The sequence below is a fragment of the Bubalus bubalis genome, chromosome 14 (assembly GCF_019923935.1).
Source record: "Bubalus bubalis isolate 160015118507 breed Murrah chromosome 14, NDDB_SH_1, whole genome shotgun sequence".
NCBI lineage: Eukaryota > Metazoa > Chordata > Mammalia > Artiodactyla > Bovidae > Bubalus > Bubalus bubalis.
In genome coordinates, this window is record NC_059170.1 from 41,154,604 (window position 1) to 41,175,075 (window position 20,472).

The following is a 20,472-nucleotide window of genomic DNA, read 5'->3' on the forward strand; positions in this document are numbered from 1 at the left end:
TGGGTTACAAAATTTCATAAAGATACAAAGGGCCTGCCATCCACAGCAGCTTGGATAAGTCAGGGCTCCTCAGAGAAACAGAATCTCCAGGACATACACACAGATTTATTTAAGGAGCTGGGTCACGTAATCACAGAGGTTCAAGACCAAAATCTGGTGAGGCAAGGCATGGAGGAGTGGCATCTGGACTCCAAATGGGGTGTCAGTCTTTGCTCTGTTCAGGCCTTCAACTGAATAGAGGCCCACCTACGTTACAGAAGATACTACTTTCCTCAAAATCCACTGACTAAACGTTACTCTCACGTTTAGTCAGAAAACACCTTCAAACAAACATCCACATTAATATCGGACCAAATATCTGGGCTCCATAGCCCAGCCAAGCTGACACAGAAAATGAACCATCACAGCCTAAAGGAGCAGAGGTTAGGCTGTCTTCTATGAGAAACTGTGGCGCACATGCAGAGTTTCCCCATCTCATAGACAGTGGCTTCACCCAACCTTCCACTCGGCAAGCTGTCAGGGTAATCAGCAACACGAACCATCTGCCCCTCCCCAGCTTCTGGCCACAGAAAGTAATTCTGAGCTCTCTGCTATCAGGGAGGCTTGTCCACGGGATACAAGATCAAGTTCACACAGATGAGTGCAAACACATCAGAACACCACAGCCACAAGCAGAACCACAGAGTGCAAACACAGCAAACACATCAGGACCGCTGCCTGGGTCAAAAAGATCCCAGTGCTGGTCCCACTCCTGCCTTATTAGAACAGAAGTTCAGAAGTGGGGGTTGTGGGCAGCCAAGGGTATAAAACACTGCTCCAGATTATCTTCCTTCAATTCCCAAATCCAGTAAAACCATAAGACTGACTGTATTATTTATGATTATCTTACTAGAAACATTTAAGACAGGAGCTTGGGCCCAGTGGTAGAGCTTCTTTTCTTAGTCTACCATGATGGTTCTGCCAAGAGCTCATGGAGAAGAGCCATGGTAAACTGACCAGTCCATCCACTGCAGGGGTGCCCATCGGGCCAGCTGTCCACCTTATACAACATCTGCTCTAGAGATCCATGGAAGAAATCTCCCACCTGCCCATTTTAGAATCTCTAGTAGAGACTGAGGACTCCCATAACTGCACATGACCTGCCATGTGCTCTGTTACCGGAACTTAGGTTGGCATTTTGTGTCCTAACTTTACACCTGAACTTAATCCACTTTCCTACCCTTACTGTCTTTTGCCCCAACTTTCTTTTTGAGGTTTTCTATGAAGTTGAACCTTTTGTATTGTATCTTTTAAAAAAAAATTATTTGTTATTCTTGGCTGTGCTGGGTCTTTTTTGTTGTGGTGCTCGGGCTTCTCATTGCAGAGCACATTGCTCTGCACATTGCAGAGCTTCTCATTGCTTCTCTTGTAGAGCACAGGCTTTAGGGGCCTTGGGCTTCAGCAGTTGCTGCACACGAGCTCAGCAGCTGTGGTACATGGGCTTAGCTGCTCAGAGGCATGTGAAATCTTCCTAGACCAAGGATCAAATCTGTGTCCCTTGCACTGGCAGGCAAATTCTTAACCACTGGACTGCCAGGGAAGCCCCTGTGTCATGTCTTCCTCAAGCATTCTCAAATTCTTTTTGGACTGAATGTCAATGTAAAATGGAAACATTTTACCAGCAAACACAAAACTATGATGTTTTAGAAAGGAAAGGGACTCAGAAATGGATTACCTAACTTGACCTTCCTCATTTTAAAGATGAAAAAAACTGAGACCAAGAAAGAAATCTACCCCAGCCCAAGGTGGAACAATCTGAGTGGTAAAGCCAGGCCTTGAGGGGCTTGGATCTGTGTGAGCCATCCCTTACCACCCAGCTCCTCTCCGTTCTCGAGTCTGGAGTGGAGTCCTGACCTCCCCATCTCCTCAGTCTCCTGGAGCCGCTTTAATATTAAGCGCTGAGTCCTGCCAAGTGCAGACCTCTTAATTTTAGCCAGATATTTTGACTTGCTGCTGTGCCAGGCAGCTTACTTGAAAACTCTTCCTCTAAGCACTGAGCTTCAATTGTTTCTACTATTACCAAAAATAGAATGCTTGAAAGAGTTACGAAACAATAGGTGCAGCATGGCACTGCACTATTTTGTGTAATAAAAACAAGTGTCTCTACCTGCCCAGAAAAAGAGATGCGGAACACAAGACATCTGTAGCATTTACATTGTTATCACTAGGTGGTGAGATTACAGTTAATGTATCCTTTTGGCTTATCTGTGTTTTCAAATTTTTGTCTCCAATAATCACAAGGAACTGGATAACTGTTTTTAAGTAAATAAAAATATTAAATAAAAGCAGTCTGATTATTGATTAGATCGTCAGGCTGCCAAAGTCTGAAGTAATGGTACAGATCCTTGAGGCCGTGCTTAGGGTGGGGGTGTGGCTCTGCAGGATTATTTCTGGGAGCCCTCACACCTTCCCTCATGCTCTGATCCTCCCGGGATCAGAGGTGTAGCAGTGACAAGCTACATCTCTGCCTGCACACTCAAGGCATTTCCCTGCAGCTGAACCAGAATGTACCACAGCACCGTAGGGACCCGTTAAGAGTCTTTATTCTATGTTTAGATCCGTAAAAGACTGGTGGTGGGCTCAGGGACTGCAGAAATAACCTTTCCTGAACAGGATTAAATTCCTCTAACAAAACAGGGTTTCTTGTCCTCTCCAACAGGGTTCCCTAACCTCCGAGATCTAGTGCCTGATGGTCTGAGGTGGAGCTAATGTAATAATAATAGAAACAAAGTGCAGAATAAATGTAACGTGCTTGAATCATCCAGAAACCATCCCCTCCCACCCCACCAGGGGCCATGGAGAAACTGTCTTCCATGAAACCAGACTCTGGTCCCTAAGAGGTTGGTGACCCCTGCTTGATAAGCAAGCATGTAACTTTTGCAGGAAAAGGAAATGATGAGCCTATTTTCAACATGGATCAGACAGACCGAAGCAGTTAAATTCAAAGTTTCCACTTTCAAAGGACCTTCCTATCCAGGAGAGGCAAACAACCTTCCATTTACAGGCTGTGTGGTTTCCTTAAAAGAGGAATGTTTATGCCTATAGCACCCTAGCCATCAGTGAGGATCAGCAAACCTGTTTTGTTAGAGGAATTTAATCCTATTCAGGAAAGGTTATTTCCGCAATCCCTGAGCCCATCACCAGTCTTTTTCGGATCTAAACATAGAATAAAGACTCTAAGGGGTCCCTTGGGTGCTGTGGTACATTCTGGTTCAGCTGCAGGGAAATGCCCTTGAGTGTGCAGGCAGAAATGTAGCTTGTCACCTGCTGTATGAATAACAATGATATTGCAAAGTGGAGCTCTGCCACCAGCAGGGAATTCTGGGGGAGCCCTGCCTCTTGGCCAGCTTCCCTGGCAAAGTCGACCCAAGCCCTTGTTGAAATAACCTGTTTTAGCCATTTGGTGTGACTTCACTGTCTTGCATACTAAACATCAAGAGGCTGGTTAGTATTCTAACAAATCTGTCTTTTTTACCACTACTCTTTTAGAAAAAGGAGTGCCCCAGAAAAAGCTTGGAAAAGCAACCGATCTCAGACTTAGCAATTATTAAACATTTCTTAACACCCTACAAAAACACTATCAACGAAGCAACTGCCCCAGTGCCCAGGTGTCTACTGCAAATCAAACTTTGCAAACTGGTGTTAGGTCTACAGGTGTGTCTTTCCCTCATCAGTTTTCACTCTACATTAGTATAAAACAAAGGGTACAATGCTCCATGATCGAGAAGCAAGAAACAAAACCAAAAAACCAAACAAAACTGGCAGCAGGGGCCTGGCCAAGCCTATGACACATGCATCAGACTGAAAACTATCAATGATACTGAAGAATCATATTTACTTGGAAAGTTGTTGAAAAACTACAAGTGTTACAAATGTTGATGAATGAAACAGAAGAGCCACAAAACTGTACACTCAAATACACCTGGATTCTTAACACAGTTAGTAATGGACGTGATGAACAAGTTCTCTCTTGTGCACCTTGTACTCATCTACCATAAACCTATGCTTGTATAAAATGTAAAAAGAATCAACAGTTCCTTACTGTCTGCCAACCTTCAGCTAAGAGAAGTTCTCCAGAGCAGGTGTGCGCTCCTGGAAGGCAGGGCCCATCCCTGAGGGCCTCAGTCTCAGAGGCTTCCCAGTGACTCCAGCTCCACCACCGGATAGCAGGCCCCCCGCTCGGCTTCAGGCGCTCAGCGTGTGGTGTGCAGGTGTAGATGAAGCTGTGTGCAGGGCCGCCTCACCCAGGGCAGGTGTGTGTGTGTGTGTGTGCGCGCGCCTGTGCGCAGGGCCACCTCACCCGTGTATGTGTGTGTGCAGGGCCACCTCACTCATGTCTGTGTGTGTGTGTGTGCAGGGCCACCTCACCCGTGTGTGTGTGTGCATGTGTGTGCAGGGCCACCTCACCCGGGTGCGCGTGTGTGTGCAGGGCCGCCTCACCCAGGTGTGCGTGTGTGCAGGGCCACCTCACCCAGGTGTGTGTGTGTGCAGGGCCGCCTCACCCGGGTGTGTGTGTGTGTGTGTGTGTGTGTGTGTATGTGTGTCTTCACCCCAGCGGTCACTCCTTACCCAGAGTCTCTTCTCACCAGGGATCTCTCCTCACCCAGGGGTCCCCTCTTACCCGGGGCAAGGGGTGGGGGCGGTCTCCCCCCATCTCAAGGGTGGTCCATCCCTCCTCACTGGGGTCTCTCCTCACTTGGGGTAGGAGCGGTCTCCTCTCACCAGAGGTCCTTCTCCACCCTGTGAGTCTCTCACCATCTCAGGGATCTCTCCTTACCCAGGGGTCTCTCCTCACCTGGGGGTGCGGGGTTTCTCCCCATCTCAGGGGGGGTTCCCTCCTCACCTGGGGGTCTCTCCCCACCCCGGAGGTCCCTCCTCACCAAGGTCTCTCTCCACCCGGGACAGACATAAAGACAGAGATTCGCTCAGTCATGCCCGACTCTCTGCGACCCCGCGTACCCCAGCCCGTCAGGCTCGTGTGTCCATGGGATTCTCCAGGCAGGAACACTGGACTGGGCTGCTGTGCCCTCCTCCAGAAGGTCTTCCCCACCCGGGGACCGAGCCCGCATCTCCCGCATTGCAGGCGGACGCTTCCCTGTCCGAGCCACCGGGCAGCCGTCTTCCCCCGGGCGCCCTCTTCCCCGGCGCGCCTCACCTTGGGGTCGCGCTCGTAGTAGCGCTGCTGCGTGCGGATCCAGCGGCCCACCAGGTGGTCCCGCACGGTGTGCGCCAGCGCCAGGTAGTAGTCGCGGCGCGTGGCGACATTGCGGTCCTTGACAAGCGTGAAGTGCAGGTGCCGGTTGAAGCTCTTCCGCACCTCTGCCACGTCGCCCAGCCCCGCCAGCCCGCGCACGCTGATCTGCTTCCGCCTCTCGCCGTCCGTCAGTGGTTTTGCCATCGCGCCGGCCGCCCGGGAGGACGAGGACGAGGAGGACGACGAGCAGGAGGAGGACAAGGCGAGCCGCTGGGACACGCCCGCGCTAGGGATGCTGCGGCTTCACCAGCTGCCAGGCCGCGCCTGCGCAGTGCGCCGCGGCTGCAAGGAGGGGAGGGGCCGCGGGCGCGACTGCGCGCAGCGCCAGGGCCGCGGGCAGGGCGGGGCCTGCTGGAGGGGCCGGGCCGCAGGAGGGGCGGGGCCTGCTGGAGGGCGGGGCCGCAGAAGGGGCGGAGTACCTACGCCTGAGTGAAGGAGTACTGTTGAGTTTCTCCACGCGCAAAGCTGAGCGTGAGGTCCTGGGCTTGCGGCCCATTCCTCCCAGCATCTCTCTCCTGTCCACGCCCCCGAGACGGCGTCTCCTCCTGCTCCTTACCCTCTCCAAAGCCTCTCAGCTAGTTCCTACCTGCAGGTCCTGGGTTGGGACCCCCTCACTCACTCTCACCAGCAAGCACTACCTGCTGCTGTGCCTCAGGGCCATCTTTCGGTCCCTGGCTTCAGTCTTGCTCCCGCAGCTCCTCCTCGATCCTATCTTAGCCTCTGTGATTTCTGCATCAACGGGAGTCCTGACAGGTAGGTGGAACGTGAAAAAACTGGTAGCATTCACTAAAGCTAAACAAACACCTACCTCTGACCCAGCAATATTACTCCAAAGAAAATACCTAACAGAAATGAATGCTTAAACCGACCAAAAGGCATGTACAGAAATGCCCGTAACATTCAAATATTCGAAACAGTCCCAAACTGGAAACTACGCAAATGCCCACCAGTGCTGGGCTGCTAAATAAATTGTGGCATATTCCCACGGTTGCATAGCCCAGAGCCATGAAAACGATGGCCCACATCCAACAGCATACAGGAACAATGCTGCGTGAGAGAAGGCAGCACTTCAGGACTCCACTCACATGAGGGTGTAGGACTGGCCAGTCTCTAGGCCTGCAGATCTAAGGCTGGTGCTGAGCCTTAGGGGTAGACATAGCTGGGTGAGGGGTGTCTCCATGGCCTCTGGAAAGCTCTTTATCGCACGTGGTGTGCGATCTCCTTACGGCACACATAGGAGTCACCTGGTGTGGGTGTAGCGGTGTAGTCCTGGGCAGAGCCAGGGCGGGGGTCACGTATGCAGCCCAGGGCCTTCCACCATCTTTCTCTTCACCTCATCCTGTTTCCTCGCCCTCCCTGCACATCCAACAGGGCTCCAGATCCTACTCTAGGCCAGTGCCTTCCTTCCTGCCTGTTCCCAAATCAGGTCCCCATAACATCAGGCCTGGTGGACGCACCTTCTCTCCTGAGCTCTCGAAGACTCTCTCTCTCTAGAGCTGGTCCTCCAAAAGGAAGTCTGGTGCCTCTAGCCATTTGTTCCCAGTGTTTCTAGTCTCTTTATACTGAAAGAGAAACTCCCCAGGTCAGTAGGTGCCCAATATGCTACTGGAGATCAGTGGAGAAATAATTCCAGAAAGAATGAAGGGATGGAGCCAAAGCAAAAACAATACCCAGCTCTGGATATGACTGGTGATAGAAGCAAGGTCCGATGCTGTAAAGAGCAATATTGCATAGGAACCTGGAATGTCAGGTCCATGAATCATGGCAAATTGGAAGTGGTCAAACAAGAGATGGCAAGAGTGAATGTCGACATTCTAGGAATCAGTGAACTGAAATGGACTGGAATGGGTGAATTTAACTCAGATGACCATTATATCTACTACTGCGGGCAGGAATCCCTCAGAAGAAATGCAGTAGCCATCATGGTCAACAAAAGAGTCCGAAATGCAGTACTTGGATACAATCTCAAAAACGACAGAATGATCTTTGTTCATTTCCAAGGCAAACCATTCAATATCACAGTAATCCAAGTCTATGCCCCAACCAGTAACACTGAAGAAGCTGAAGTTGAACAGTTCTATGAAGACCTACAAGACCTTTTAGAACTAACACCCAAAAAAGATGTCCTTTTCATTATAGGGGACTGGAATGCAAAAGTAGGAAATCAAGAAACACCTGGAGTAACAGGCAAACTTGGCCTTGGAATACGGAATGAAGCAGGGCAAAGACTGATAGTTTTGCCAAGAAAATGCACTGGTCATAACAAACACCCTCTTCCAACAACACAAGAGAAGACTCTATACATGGACATCACCAGATGGTCAACACCGAAATCAGGTTGATTATATTCTTTGCAGCCAAAGATGGAGAAGCTCTATACAGTCAGCAAAAATAAGACCAGGAGCTGACTGTGGCTCAGACCATGAACTCCTTATTGCCAAATTCAGACTGAAATTGAAGAAAGTAGGGAAAACCACTAGACCATTCAGATATGACCTAAATCAAATCCCTTATGATTGTACAGTGGAAGTGAGAAATAGATTTAAGGGACTAGATCTGATAGATAGAGTGCCTGATGAACTATGGAATGAGGTTCGTGACATTGTACAGGAAACAGGGATCAAGACCATTCCCATGGAAAAGAAATGCAAAAAAGCAAAATGGCTGTCTGGGGAGGCCTTACAAATAGCTGTGAAAAGAAGAGAAGCGAAAAGCAAAGGAGAAAAGGAAAGATATAAACATCTGAATGCAGAGTTCCAAAGAATAGCAAGAACAGATAAGAAAGCCTTCTTCAGCAATCAATGCAAAGAAACAGAGGAAAACAACAGAATGGGAAAGACTAGGGATCTCTTCAAGAAAATCAGAGATACCAAAGGAACATTTCATGCAAAGATGGGCTCGATAAAGGACAGAAATGGTATGGACCTAACAGAAGCAGAAGATATTAAGAAGAGATGGCAAGAATACACAGAAGAACTGTACAAAAAAGATCTTCACGACCCAGATAATCACGATGGTGTGATCACTGGCCTAGAGCCAGACATCCTGGAATGTGAAATCAAGTGGGCCTTAGAAAGCATCACTACGAACAAAGCTAGTGGAAGTGATGGAATTCCAGTTGAGCTATTCCAAATCCTGAAAGATGATGCTGTGAAAGTGCTGCACGCAATATGCCAGCAAATTTGGAAAACTCAGCAGTGGCCACAGGACTGGAAAAGGTCAGTTTTCATTCCAATCCCAAAGAAAGGCAATGCCAAAGAATGCTCAAACTACCGCACAATTGCACTCATCTCACACATTAGTAAAGTAATGCTCAAAATTCTCCAAGCCAGGCTTCAGCAATATGTGAACCGTGAACTTGCTGATGTTCAAGCTGGTTTTAGAAAAGGCAGAGGAACCAGAGATCAAATTGCCAACATCCGCTGGATCATGGAAAAAGCAAGAGAGTTCCAGAAAAACATCTATTTCTGCTTTATTGACTATGCCAAAGCCTTTGACTGTGTGGATCACAATAAACTGTGGAAAATTCTGAAAGAGATGGGAATACCAGACCACCTGATCTGCCTCTTGAGAAATCTGTATGCAGGTCAGGAAGCAACAGTTAGAACTGGACATGGAACAACAGACTGGTTCCAAATAGGAAAAGGAGTACATCAAGGCTGTATATTGTCACCCTGCTTATATAACTTCTATGCAGAGTACATCAGGAGAAACGCTGGACTGGAAGAAACACAAGCTGGAATCAAGATTGCCAGGAGAAATATCAATAACTTCAGATATGCAGATGACACCACCCGTATGGCAGAAAGTGAAGAGGAACTCAAAAGCCTCTTGATGAAAGTGAAAGTGGAGAGTGAAAAAGTTGGCTTAAAGCTCAACATTCAGAAAACGAAGATCATGGCATCTGGTCCCACCACTTCATGGGAAATAAATGGGGAAACAGTGGAAACAGTGTCAGACTTTATTTTTCTGGGCTCCAAAATCACTACAGATGGTGACTGCAGCCATGAAACTAAAAGACGCTTACTCCTTGGAAGGAAAGTTATGACCAACCTAGATAGCATATTCAAAAGCAGAGACATTACTTTGCCAACAAAGGTTCGTCTAGTCAAGGCTATGGTTTTTCCTGTGGTCATGTATGGATGTGAGAGTTGGACTGTGAAGAAGGTTGAGCACTGAAGAATTGATGTTTTTGAACTGTGGTGTTGGAGAAGACTCTTGAGAGTCCCTTGGACTGCAAGGAGATCCAACCAGTCCATTCTGAAGGAGATCAGCCCTGGGATTTCTTTGGAAGGAATGATGCTAAGCTGAAACTCCAGTACTTTGGCCACCTTATGCGAAGAGTTGACTCATTGGAAAAGACTCTGATGCTGGGAGGGATTGGGGGCAGGAGGAGAAGGGGACAACAGAGGATGAGATGGCTGGATGGCATCACTGACTCGATGGACATGAGTCTGGGTGAACTCTGGGAGTTGGTGATGGACAGGGAGGCCTGGCGTGCTGCAATTCATGGGGTCGCAAAGAGTCGGACACGACTGAGCGACTGATCTGATCTGATCTGATCTGATCTATCCATCCTCAGCTACTCCTTTGGGTCCTCTTGCCAGGATTCCCATGGTAGTTAGGTAGCCCTCATGGGCTCTCCTGCCTCCCAGATATTCCCCAGAACTATCCCCCCCACAAGGCAGACTGGCCAGTCCCTCAGCAGAAGGTTGAGCTCAGCACAGCTTCTGCAAACCACAACCCTGGCCAGGTGAGCTTGCTAAACCAGTCTCAATCCTTCCCTAGCAGGTCCAGGCTGACCTGGGGGAGTTGAGGTGACAGGTGAGGGCAGGCCCCCCTGTAGCTAATGGGCAGGCATTCTAAGGTGACTAGGCCGAAGGGGAAGCCGTCAGAGCCAGGGTCAGTGAGAGAGCTGGGGGTGGAGAGAGAGAAGCAGTGCCAGAATGGTGAAGCTTGGGGGCTGCCTGTGGGGCTGTGAGAGGCGGTGAAGGACACACAGCCGACATCCGCAGGCTCCCTGGTCTGGTTCTCGCCCTCCACAGCCCTCGCCCTTGGGGAGCCTCTTCCTGGCAGGGCAGATTTGTTGTGAAGGCTGCCGGCCGGCTTCAAGCTGCATCTCAGGGCGCTGCCTCTGCCTACCCTCGGCCCGGGCTGGCCCACCACCTGTTTTGGTCTGGCCCTCAAGTTAGGAACACTTTCTACATTTTTAAATGATTGAAACGAATCAAAAGAAGGATAACTTTCATGACATATGAAAGTTAGATGAAATCCAAACTTCACTGTCTACAAATAAAGTGACACTCATTCCTCTGCATTTTGTCTAGACTGCTTTCACATGCCCATGACAGAGCTGAGCATCATGACTGATGTCAGCTATGGGCCCTGAATCTGCCCTTTATAGAGGGTGCTGCCCCTGGCCTAGAACATGTGCTCCTCTGAGAGCGCCCCATGTCCCCAGCATGGCCTCCCATGCTAGGCTCCATGATTATACTCCAAATAGAGCAAATCCCTGTGGTGCTATCTGCCGCATGCAGGCAAGGGTGCACTGAGTGGGAGAGGTGGCTGGCCTGGGCAGGATTCTTGAAGCCTCTTTAAAATTCACTAGGTCACATCAGGGAGACACACATAAAAACCCCAGGAGGCCCCAGGACTCACCTGTTACAATGCTCAACATGAAAATTACCAACAGCATGGAGAGACTGAAGCATGCGGCTCAAGGGAGAGTAACCTTTAGAGCCACACTGGAAACGGTGTGGCTGCTGCTGCTAAGTCACTTCAGTCGTGTCCGACTCTGTGAGACCCCATAGACAGCAGCCACCAGGCTCCTCTGTCCCTAGGATTCTCCAGGCAAGAATACTGGAGTAGGTTGCCATTTCCTGCTCCAATGCATGCAAGTGAAAGTGAAAAATGAAGTGAAGTCGCTCAGTCGTGTCCGACTCTTCGCGACCCCATGGACTGCAGCCTACCAGGCTCCTCCGTCCATGGAATTTTCCAGGCAAGAGTACTGGAGTGGGGTGCCGGCAGGTTCTTATAAAATCGTCAAATAGACACTTAGCATGTGGCCCGACCATTCCATTTTTAGGTATTCATCCAAGAGAAATAAAAAAATGTATGTCTATAAAAAATGCAAGGAGGTTCACAGGAGCCTTATCACTACTACCCCAAAGTGGAAATAGCCTATGTGACTATCAATAGGAAAGTGAAGAGACAATGTGTAGGATATTGAAATAGTGGAATATTAACTCAACCGTAAAAAGGAATGAATCGACACCAGTGAGTCTTACAAACATGATGCCAAACAGAAGCCCAGACAAAAGAGCACAAACTGCACCATTTCATTTACACAAAGTTCCAGAATTGGCAAAAGGAATGTGTTGGGATGGAATTCAGAACAGTCCCCCAGGGGCCAAGTGTAGGGGGATTGTCTGGGGACTTTCTGGGGTGACAGACTAAGGTAGGCTACAGGTTGTATTTGTCAAAATTGTTTGAACTCTATACTTAAGACCGGTACATTTTACTACAGGAGACTACCTCAATAAAGATATTCTTTAAAAAAAAAAAAAAAATTCCCTAGGTCAGCAGTAAAAGCTAGAAAGCTTAAGTACCAAAAACAGGCTATGTCAAACAGGCAGCTTTTGAAAATCCAGGCCTCTAGGAAGCGATACTGAGTTTCTCCTGAGATCCATTCAGTGAAGAGAAATTCCAGCTGAGGTTCTGAGTGAGAAGAGTCCACCCAACAGGGAAGCGAAGGAAGGTTTCTTGCTGAAACCTTATTTGCTTTGCTAACCCTTTAGCCCTGCTGTTTGCTTTGGGTGGAGTCCTACCAGGCACTCTCACTGGGAAACAAGAGAATCCTTGGTTCCACAAGGAAATCTGTGGGGAGGGGAGGTAAAGTCAGTGTCTCTCTTCTCTGGATTTTCAATTCTCCTGCTTTCTTTTAGGCAATCTTTTATGACTCAGGAGGGCAGCTGAGTGCCCTTCCCTATGAGTCCAGCCCCGCAGGACCCAGGGCTTCACCAGGAAGGAGCTGACCTGACCTCTCACGTCAACTGGGAGGGGATCTTCTCAGCCTGAGGGCAGACCACGAGGAGACTGAAAAAGTCTAGGGGTTGCCTTTTCAGATAATTGCCAGTTCCCTTTGCTGCGCAGAAGCTTTTTCCTGTTTAGTGTTTATTTTCGCTTTTATGACCTTTGCTTTTGGAGTCAGATAAAAAAAAAAAATCATTGCCAAGACTGACATCAGTGAGTTTCTACCTATGTTTTCTTCTAGGAGTTTTATGGTTTCAGGTCTCAAGTTCAGGTCTTTAATCCAGTTTGAGTTAATTTTTGTGTGTAGTGTAAGATTGTGGTTCAGTTTTATTCTTTTTTTTTTGGCTCTCCAGTTTTTCCAGCACCATTTATTGAAAGGACTGTCCATTTTCCATTGTATATTCTTGACTCTTTAGTTGTAAATTAATTGGCCACATATGCATGTGTTTATTTTTGGACTTGTTATTCTGGCCCATTGATCTATGTATCTGTTTTTATGCCCATTCCACAACATTTTGATCATTATGTTATTGTTATTATAGCTCAGGATACCTCCAGCTTTGTTCTTTTTTCTCAAGATTGCTTTGGCTATTCAGAGTCTTTTGTGTCTCCATACAAAGTTTAGGACTCTTCTATTTCTGTGAAAAATACCATTGGAATTTTGATAGGGATTGCAGTGAATCTTTAGATTGCTTTGGGTAGTATGGACATTTTAACAATATTAATTCTTCCAATCCATAAACATGAAATACCTTTCCATTTACTTGTGTCTTCTTCAATTTCTTTCATCAATGTCTTACAATTTCCAGTGTACAAGATTTTGAAAAGCTTCTGCACAGCAAAAGAAACCATCAACAACAAAATGCAACCTACTGAATGGAAGAAAATACTTGCAAATCACATATCTGGTAATATTAAAAATATATAAAGAACTCGTACAACTCAATAGCAAAGCAAAAACAGAAACAAAAATGAAGCAAACAACTTGATTAAAAAATGGGCGGAGAATCTGAATAAATGATTCCCAAGGAAGACATGCGGATGGCCAAGTGCGTGAAAAGAAAAATGTTGGTGAGGATGTGAAGAAAGGGAAAACCTGAGTATTGTTGCTGGGAATGTGCAGCCACTATGGGAAACAGTATGGAGTTTCCTTAAAAAATAAAAATAGAGCTACTGTTTGAGCCAGCAATTCCACTCCTGAGTATTTATCCAGAAAGACAAAAACACTAATTCAAAGATATATGCACCTCTATGTTTATTGCAGCATTATTCACAATAGCCAAGATATGGAAACAGCCTAAGTGTCCACTGATGGATGAATGGATAAAGATGTATATGTATACAATGGAATACTACTCAGCAAGAAAAAAGAAAATATCTTCTTTCCACTTGCGACCACATGGAAGGACCTAGAGGATGTTATGCTAAGTGAAATAACTCAGACAGAGAACGATAAGTACTGCATGAATTCACTTACATGTGAAATCTAAACAACAAAGCAAACTAACAAAAAAACCCAATCTCATAGATACAGATTTGGTGGCTGCCAGAGGTAGGGGATTGAGGGTGGGTGAGATGGGTGAAGAGGTGCAAACTTCTGGACTTCCCCAGTGGTTAAGAGTCCACCTTCCAATGCTGCGGGGCTGCACAAGCTCCCACATGCCGCAAGGCAACCAAACCCACAAGTCTAAACTAGAGAGAAGCCTGCAGGCTGCAATGAAGACCTGATACAGCCATAAATAAAGAAAGAAATTAAAAAAAAAAAAGTCCTGAGAATGTAACACACAGTAGGACTATAGCTACTAATGTTGCATTGCATATTTGAAAGTGGCTAAGAGAATAGATCTTGGCTCTTCCCAGGTTCATGCATGTGTGCAAAGTCACTATAGTTGTGTCCAACTCTCTGTGACCCCATGGACTGTGGCCCACCAGGTTCCTCTGTCCTTAGGATTCTCCAGGCAAGAATACTGGAGTGGGTTGCCATTCCCTTCTCCCCCAAGTAGCTCAGTGGTAAAGAATCTGCCTGCCAGTACAGGAGACACAGAGATTCAGGTTCCATCCCTGCTAGAAAGATCCCCTGGAGGAGGGCATGGCAACCCACTCTAGTATTCTTGCCTGGAGAATCCCACAGACAGAGAAGCCTGGTGGGCTACTGTCCACAGGGTTGCAAAGAGTTGGATACGACTGAGTAACTGAGCATGCACCCACGCAAGAGAGTAGATCTTAAAGTTGTCATCACAAGAAAAAAAGGATAAGTTTTTAAAAAGATTTATTATCTTTTGGCTGTGGTGGGTCTTTGTCTTTGTGGAGGGCTTTCTCTAGCTGCAGAGAGCACGGCTACTCTTTTGTCATCATGTGGGGGCTTCTCCGTGTGGTAGCTTCTCTTGTTGCTGAACACAGGCTCTAGGCTTGCAGGCTTCAGTAGCTGCAGCTCACCAGCTTAGTTGCTCTGGGGCATGTGGGATCTTCCCGGACCAGGGACTGAACCCGTGTCCCCTGAATTGAAAGGCAGATTCTTAACCACTGGACCACCAGGGAAACCCCAGGGTAAAATCTTGTAACTATGTGAGGTGGTGGCTGGTAACTAGAGATGTGGTGATCATTTTGCAATATATTCAAGTATTGAATCATTACTTGTACTGCTGTTTTACTGCTGTTTAGTCGCTTAGTCGTGTCCGACTCTGTGTGATCTGTAGTCCGTCAGACTCCTCTGTCCATGGGATTCTCCGGGCAAGAATACTGGAGTGAGTGCCATTTCCTTCTCCAGGGGGTCTTCCTGACTCAGGGATTAAACCCAGGTGTCCTGCATTGTAGGCAGATTCTTTACCATCTGAGCCACTGGGGAAGCCCATGTTGTACACACTGAACTAATACAGTGTTATATGTCTATTAAATTAAAAGTAAGTAAACTTAAGAGAAATCAATTTTTTCTTAAATGCCTAGGAGCTGAAAATGGAAGAAAGGACCTTGTGCTTTCACACTGGAACAAAATGATAAGATGTGGTTAAGCACAAAGGGAACTTTCTAGGGGAAATGTGCTGTTCTAGGTAGCTGCCTTCCCAGAGTTCCAGTCTTCATTTTTCAAACTGCTTTATTTTGGCGCAGTGGTAAAGAACCCTCCTGCTAATGCAGGAGATGTGAGAGACTAAAATTCTATCCCTGGGTCAGGAAGATCCCCTGGAGAAGGAAATGGCAACTCACTCCAGTGGTCTTGCCTGGAAAATTCCATGGACCGAGGAGCCTGGTGGGCTATAGTCCATGGGGTCACAAAGAGTTGTACATGATTGAGCAACTGGGCACTCAACACGCTGAACTATTGAGATTTTATATATGGTATATTAAATACCATTTTATAATTATATTCCATAAGTTACCCCCTTAAAGAGGCTGATTCAGTAGTGTTTAATAGCGTTTAATATTATAGAGTCATGCAACCATCACCATCACCATAATCTAAATTTAGAACCTTCTCATCAACCCCGCAAAACCCTGTACCCCCCAGTTAGGAGCTACTCCCAGTTCTCCCCACCCCCACCCAGAGCCCTAGGCAACCCCCAGTCTGCTTGCCGTCTCTGTGGATTTGCTTATTCTGGACGTTTTGTGTAAACAGAATCATGCAATATGTGATCTCTTGTGTCTAGCTTCTTTCACTCGGCCTCATGTTTTCAAGGGTCATCCATGTTATAGATTATGCCATTTTTACTGCCAAATAATATTCCAAATGCATGGAGAGTCATTTAAAATAATTCTTTGAAATCTCTTCTCTAAAGGGAAGAGAAAGCTGAAAACCCTGGTTTACATTCCCCTCTCCCCTTGTTGCTTTAGATCAAGTATCTGCAGGCCCTGAACTCCAGCATTTTCCTGTGCAAACCCGTTCAATCTGGAGCTACTTTCCAGTGGGTCTGGAGAACCATCAGCTACATATGTTGATCACCTCACGTCCTGGAAGGTATGTTTGGAGCCATCCCACTGCCTGTGTTCTGTGCCACAAACGCACCACTCTGGCGCCCTCCTGATCTTCAGAGAGGCTTCCGGAGAGGGTGCCGAACTGGAGATGTCTGCTTCTTAGCCACATCCACCCGGGGCAGACACTAAGGTTTACAGGCTGCACTCAGGCTCTTAAAGAGAAGCTTGTATCCACTAGTCAATAATGCGGCAAAGCAAGACATCTGGACTATCAAAGTGACAGAGGCAGTCAAGCCTGGAGCTGGTTTTTTTCTTTTTTTTAAAAATGTGATTCTTTAGAAATATTTTTTATTTGGCAGACCTGGGTCGTCACTGCTGTGTGCGGGCTTTCTCTAACTGTGGAATGGGGGCCCATCTCCACTTGTGGTGTATGGGCCTCTTATTGCCGTGGCTCCTCTCGTTGTGGCTCAGACTCGGTAGTTGCAGAGTGAGGGCTTAGCAGTTGTGGCTCACATGCTTAGTTGCTCCACTGCATGTGGAATCTTCCCAGACCAGGGATTGAACCCGAGTCCCCTGCATTGGCAAGTGGATTCTTAACCATTGGACCACCAAGGAAGTCCTGGAGCTAATTTTTAAAATTTTCTCTTGATTATTTTTCTAAATATTCCATGCTCATGAATATGTAATGATTGATTCTCCAGCAGGGAAACCCACTTTTGATAAATAGCTACATTCAAGGCCTGATGTTGAGAGGGTAACAGGCAGGAAGGCCAGGGGTCTCCAAATGGAGGAAATAGCCTGCAAGTGTCAGACATTTTTATCTGTCTTAAGCGGCAGGAGGAAACAAACTAGCAATATTTTTTTCCTTCTCTATACAAATTTAAAGAGAGGTTTCTCTTAAAATACTGTGTTGCCATAATGACACCTGGTTTCACCTGAAGTTAGCTATTCTTGAGCCTAGAGATAACCAATGCCTTTTTCTTATGGAAATGTTTGTCTTAAGCTATGCTAATGTACTACGCCTTTACCCCAAACTCTGTCTCCAAGTCGGTTCCGCCTCTTGGCCCAAAACCTTCTTGACAAACCAGTATGTTATACTCAGATATTGTTCCCCTAATCTATGTAAATGAAACTATTTGTATGGTGGTCTGCCCTTCTTTAAGATTCAAGTTAATTATTTTATGGCCCAGGATAAACCATTTGGTGCCATTCTGAATTATAAGACATTCCTTTCTTTCATTAACAGACTGCTAGTGACTATATAACATCCAGCTGAAGACTAGCAAGGGGGTACTCTTTCTGCCCCCTTCTGATGCCTATGTCAGACGCTTTCTCTATCTCCTTTATACTTTAATAAAACTTTATTACACAAAAGCTCTGAGCGATCAAGCCTCGTCTCTGGCCCCGGATTGAATTCTTCTCCTCCGGGGGCCAAGAATCCTGGTGTATTCGCGTGATTCAACAACAACCTTTCAATGTGATGAAAAATTCATCTGGAGACACTCTTAACTCGGGAGGCACACCAGTTTGGGGTTTGGAAACCTGCGGACCTGGGTGCAAGGGACCCCCTTCATCTCCTGTCACTGACCTTCAGCTCAGACATCCCAGCCTCTGAGCTACATGATGGACTGTTGACTTCATGCCTGACACCCAGTAAGCCCTCCATCAACACAGGCCATGGTTGTTATTGTAGCTCAGAACTGAGGGATGCAGCATGTGGTTTGCTTATCTGGCCACACACTCAACATAATTTTCAAGGTGAATCCAAGGAAGTGGGAAGTATGAAACAGCCAGGGAGGCAACCAATGCTGACCTCTCACCCCACAGCAGGGAGGCCTTTTCGGGTACCCTTGAATGCTGACCCTTGAATCAAGAGCCATCTTCTTTCAGGACATCTTTCCCCATTACCAGCTTCCCTGTGAGTCTGAATTCTGGCCTCTGAAGCCACGAAGGCAGGGCCAGGCTCTGATAAACCTTTCAAGTTGTTTTATTTACTTTTTTTAGACTGTGCCATTTGGCTTGCCGGCTCCTAGTTCCCTACCCAGGGATTGAACTTGCGCCCTGGGCAATGAAAGCATGGAGTCCCAACCACTGAACCACCAGGGAAGTCCCAACACTTACAGTATTGAAGACAGGGCTCTTGGACCCCTGCCCATCTAAAGCTTCTTTCTAGGACTGTGATGTCATGATTTATAGAACAAAATATATGTCTGGTCTTCGTCCTGTTCCTGGCTCATAGGTCCCCAAACTCTGGGGAGTTTGTAAGCATAAGAGCAGCGGGAGCATCTTTTGTTGTATTTGGTCTCTTATCCTCAGTCCTGTTAGCCCCTTCAATCATACTTGAACTTGGGTTAATGAGGTGATTTTTGGCAAGCCTCCAGGTAACCACTGGGGTGGTGGCTGGTTGCTGGGGCAACCAACCAAGTGATTAGAGTGCTCAGGGAGTCTGCCTCTTTTAGGCCCAACCTCTGGGGTGGCGATGGGGGCTGGAAATCAGTGACTTAGTCAACCAAACCTATATAATGAGGCCTCCATAAAAATCTGCAGAGTACAGGGTTTGGAGAGCTCCCAGGGTGATGAGGTGCCAGGAGGGTGGTGTGCCCGGGGAGTGTGGGTGCTCCACACCCTCCCCTATGCTCTCCCCTCCTGTCCCTTCCATCTGCCTGTTGGTTTGTATCCTGTGTGATGAACTGGCAATAAGGAGTAAACTGTTCTCCTGAATTCTGTGAGCCTCTCTAGCGAATTACAGAATCTGAGTGGGGTGTTGTGGGGACCTCAGACTTAGAGCTGGTCGATCGGAAGCACAGGTCCAATCCCAAGTACCTGGACTTGAGAAGGGCCTCTGGAGGGCGGGCGATCATGTAGGACTGAACTCTTAGCTGCGAGGTCTGGCGCCGGCTCCATCTCTGGACGGATGGTGTCAGATGGAGTTGAATTGCAGGACACCCAGCTGGGCTCAGAGAACTGTCCGGTGGGAAAAGGCCCACTCGTCTGGTTTCAGCATGAGGCGCTGACAGCAGATCGAGGGGCGAGTGGAGGGGTAGAAAACAGAGTTTCCTCTATGAGGATGAACCCTCTTCACAGTTCATGGTCTCCAAACAAGGCATTTAAAAACAGCTTTACCAGAAATTGCACACCGAAGTGTGGCTTCTCACAGCGCTTACCTTGGGAGATGTGGTATTTATATTACTGACCTGTGATGATTCTGGACACTTTCTGAAAATTCCTTTAGGGAATCACCTCATGACTTTATTGCCACCCTTGATTTTATCCCCAAAATGGTATTATCCATTTGCTTTCCAATGATTATGAAATTGTTCTAAAAATCAAATCCACCCCAAAACAATGATTTGTTTTCCTTGAGAGTATTCAAAAGCATGTGCAGGGATACTGAAAGTAATATAAAAATGAAAACTATATCTTAAAAAAAAAACTGTTAACTTTTAAAACTCTCTCAGTGGGGGACCCTTTCTAACGATGACACAAAACCCAGAATTCAACAAGCAAGATAAATTGTACAAAAACTGTCATAAATTAGACAAATTTAGGGAATTCCCTGGCGGTCCAGTGGTTAAGACTTGGTGCTTTCACTGCCAGGGCCTGGGTTCAATCCCTGGTCAAGGAACTAAGACCCTACAAGCCATGCAGTATGGCCACAAAAAGAGAGAGAAATTGGATTCATCTGAATACATTAAAAGAGTAAAATTGTGTATTGAAAAAGTACTGTAAAGTAAAAATGTAGTAATATTGATAAAATGGGGGAAATTTGCAACATATTCTGTCACAATAGCTAATTTCCTTGATATATAAAAGCTTCCTAAAAATCAGCAAGAAAATGACCATAATCTGATAGACAAATTGTCAAGGGACATGAACAGATGTTTCACAGAAAAGGAAATACTCCTAGACATGCACATACAAGATGAATGAGATCGGTGCCTAGTGAAATCATCAGTTATCATTTTTACCTGTTAGAATGGCAGAGCAAACAGCCTGGCCAGCGCTGTGTTGGTGAGAGCTCAGGAAGCTGGCACCTGACTGCCAGTGGAGTTGTAGGGAAATTTGGCAGAATAGTCACAATTTAAAACGTTCTTGCCCTGCAGAGGAAAGCAAACCATCCACAAAACAAAACGGCCTACTGAAGGGAAGGAAGTATTTACAAATCATATATCTGATAAGGGGCTAATATCCAAATTATATAAAGAATTCATTCATATAGCAAAAAACCAAGCAATCTGATT

General features: G+C 46.7%; 1 protein-coding gene across 2 annotated transcripts in view; it reads right to left on the reverse strand.

The window, feature by feature from the left end:
- The window catches only part of PYGB (glycogen phosphorylase B), a 35,778-nt gene extending 30,193 nt beyond the window's left edge, over positions 1–5,585 (reverse strand). The window contains exon 1 of one of the 2 annotated variants that reach the window (XM_044927960.2): positions 5,195–5,585. In XM_044927960.2, coding sequence (XP_044783895.1) covers positions 5,195–5,437 — 243 coding nt within the window. In that variant the 5' untranslated portion in view covers positions 5,438–5,585. The remainder of the gene's footprint in view (positions 1–5,194) is intronic. The other variant, XM_006041717.4, reaches the window with a different exon arrangement.
- Positions 5,586–20,472: the final 14,887 nt, after the last annotated feature.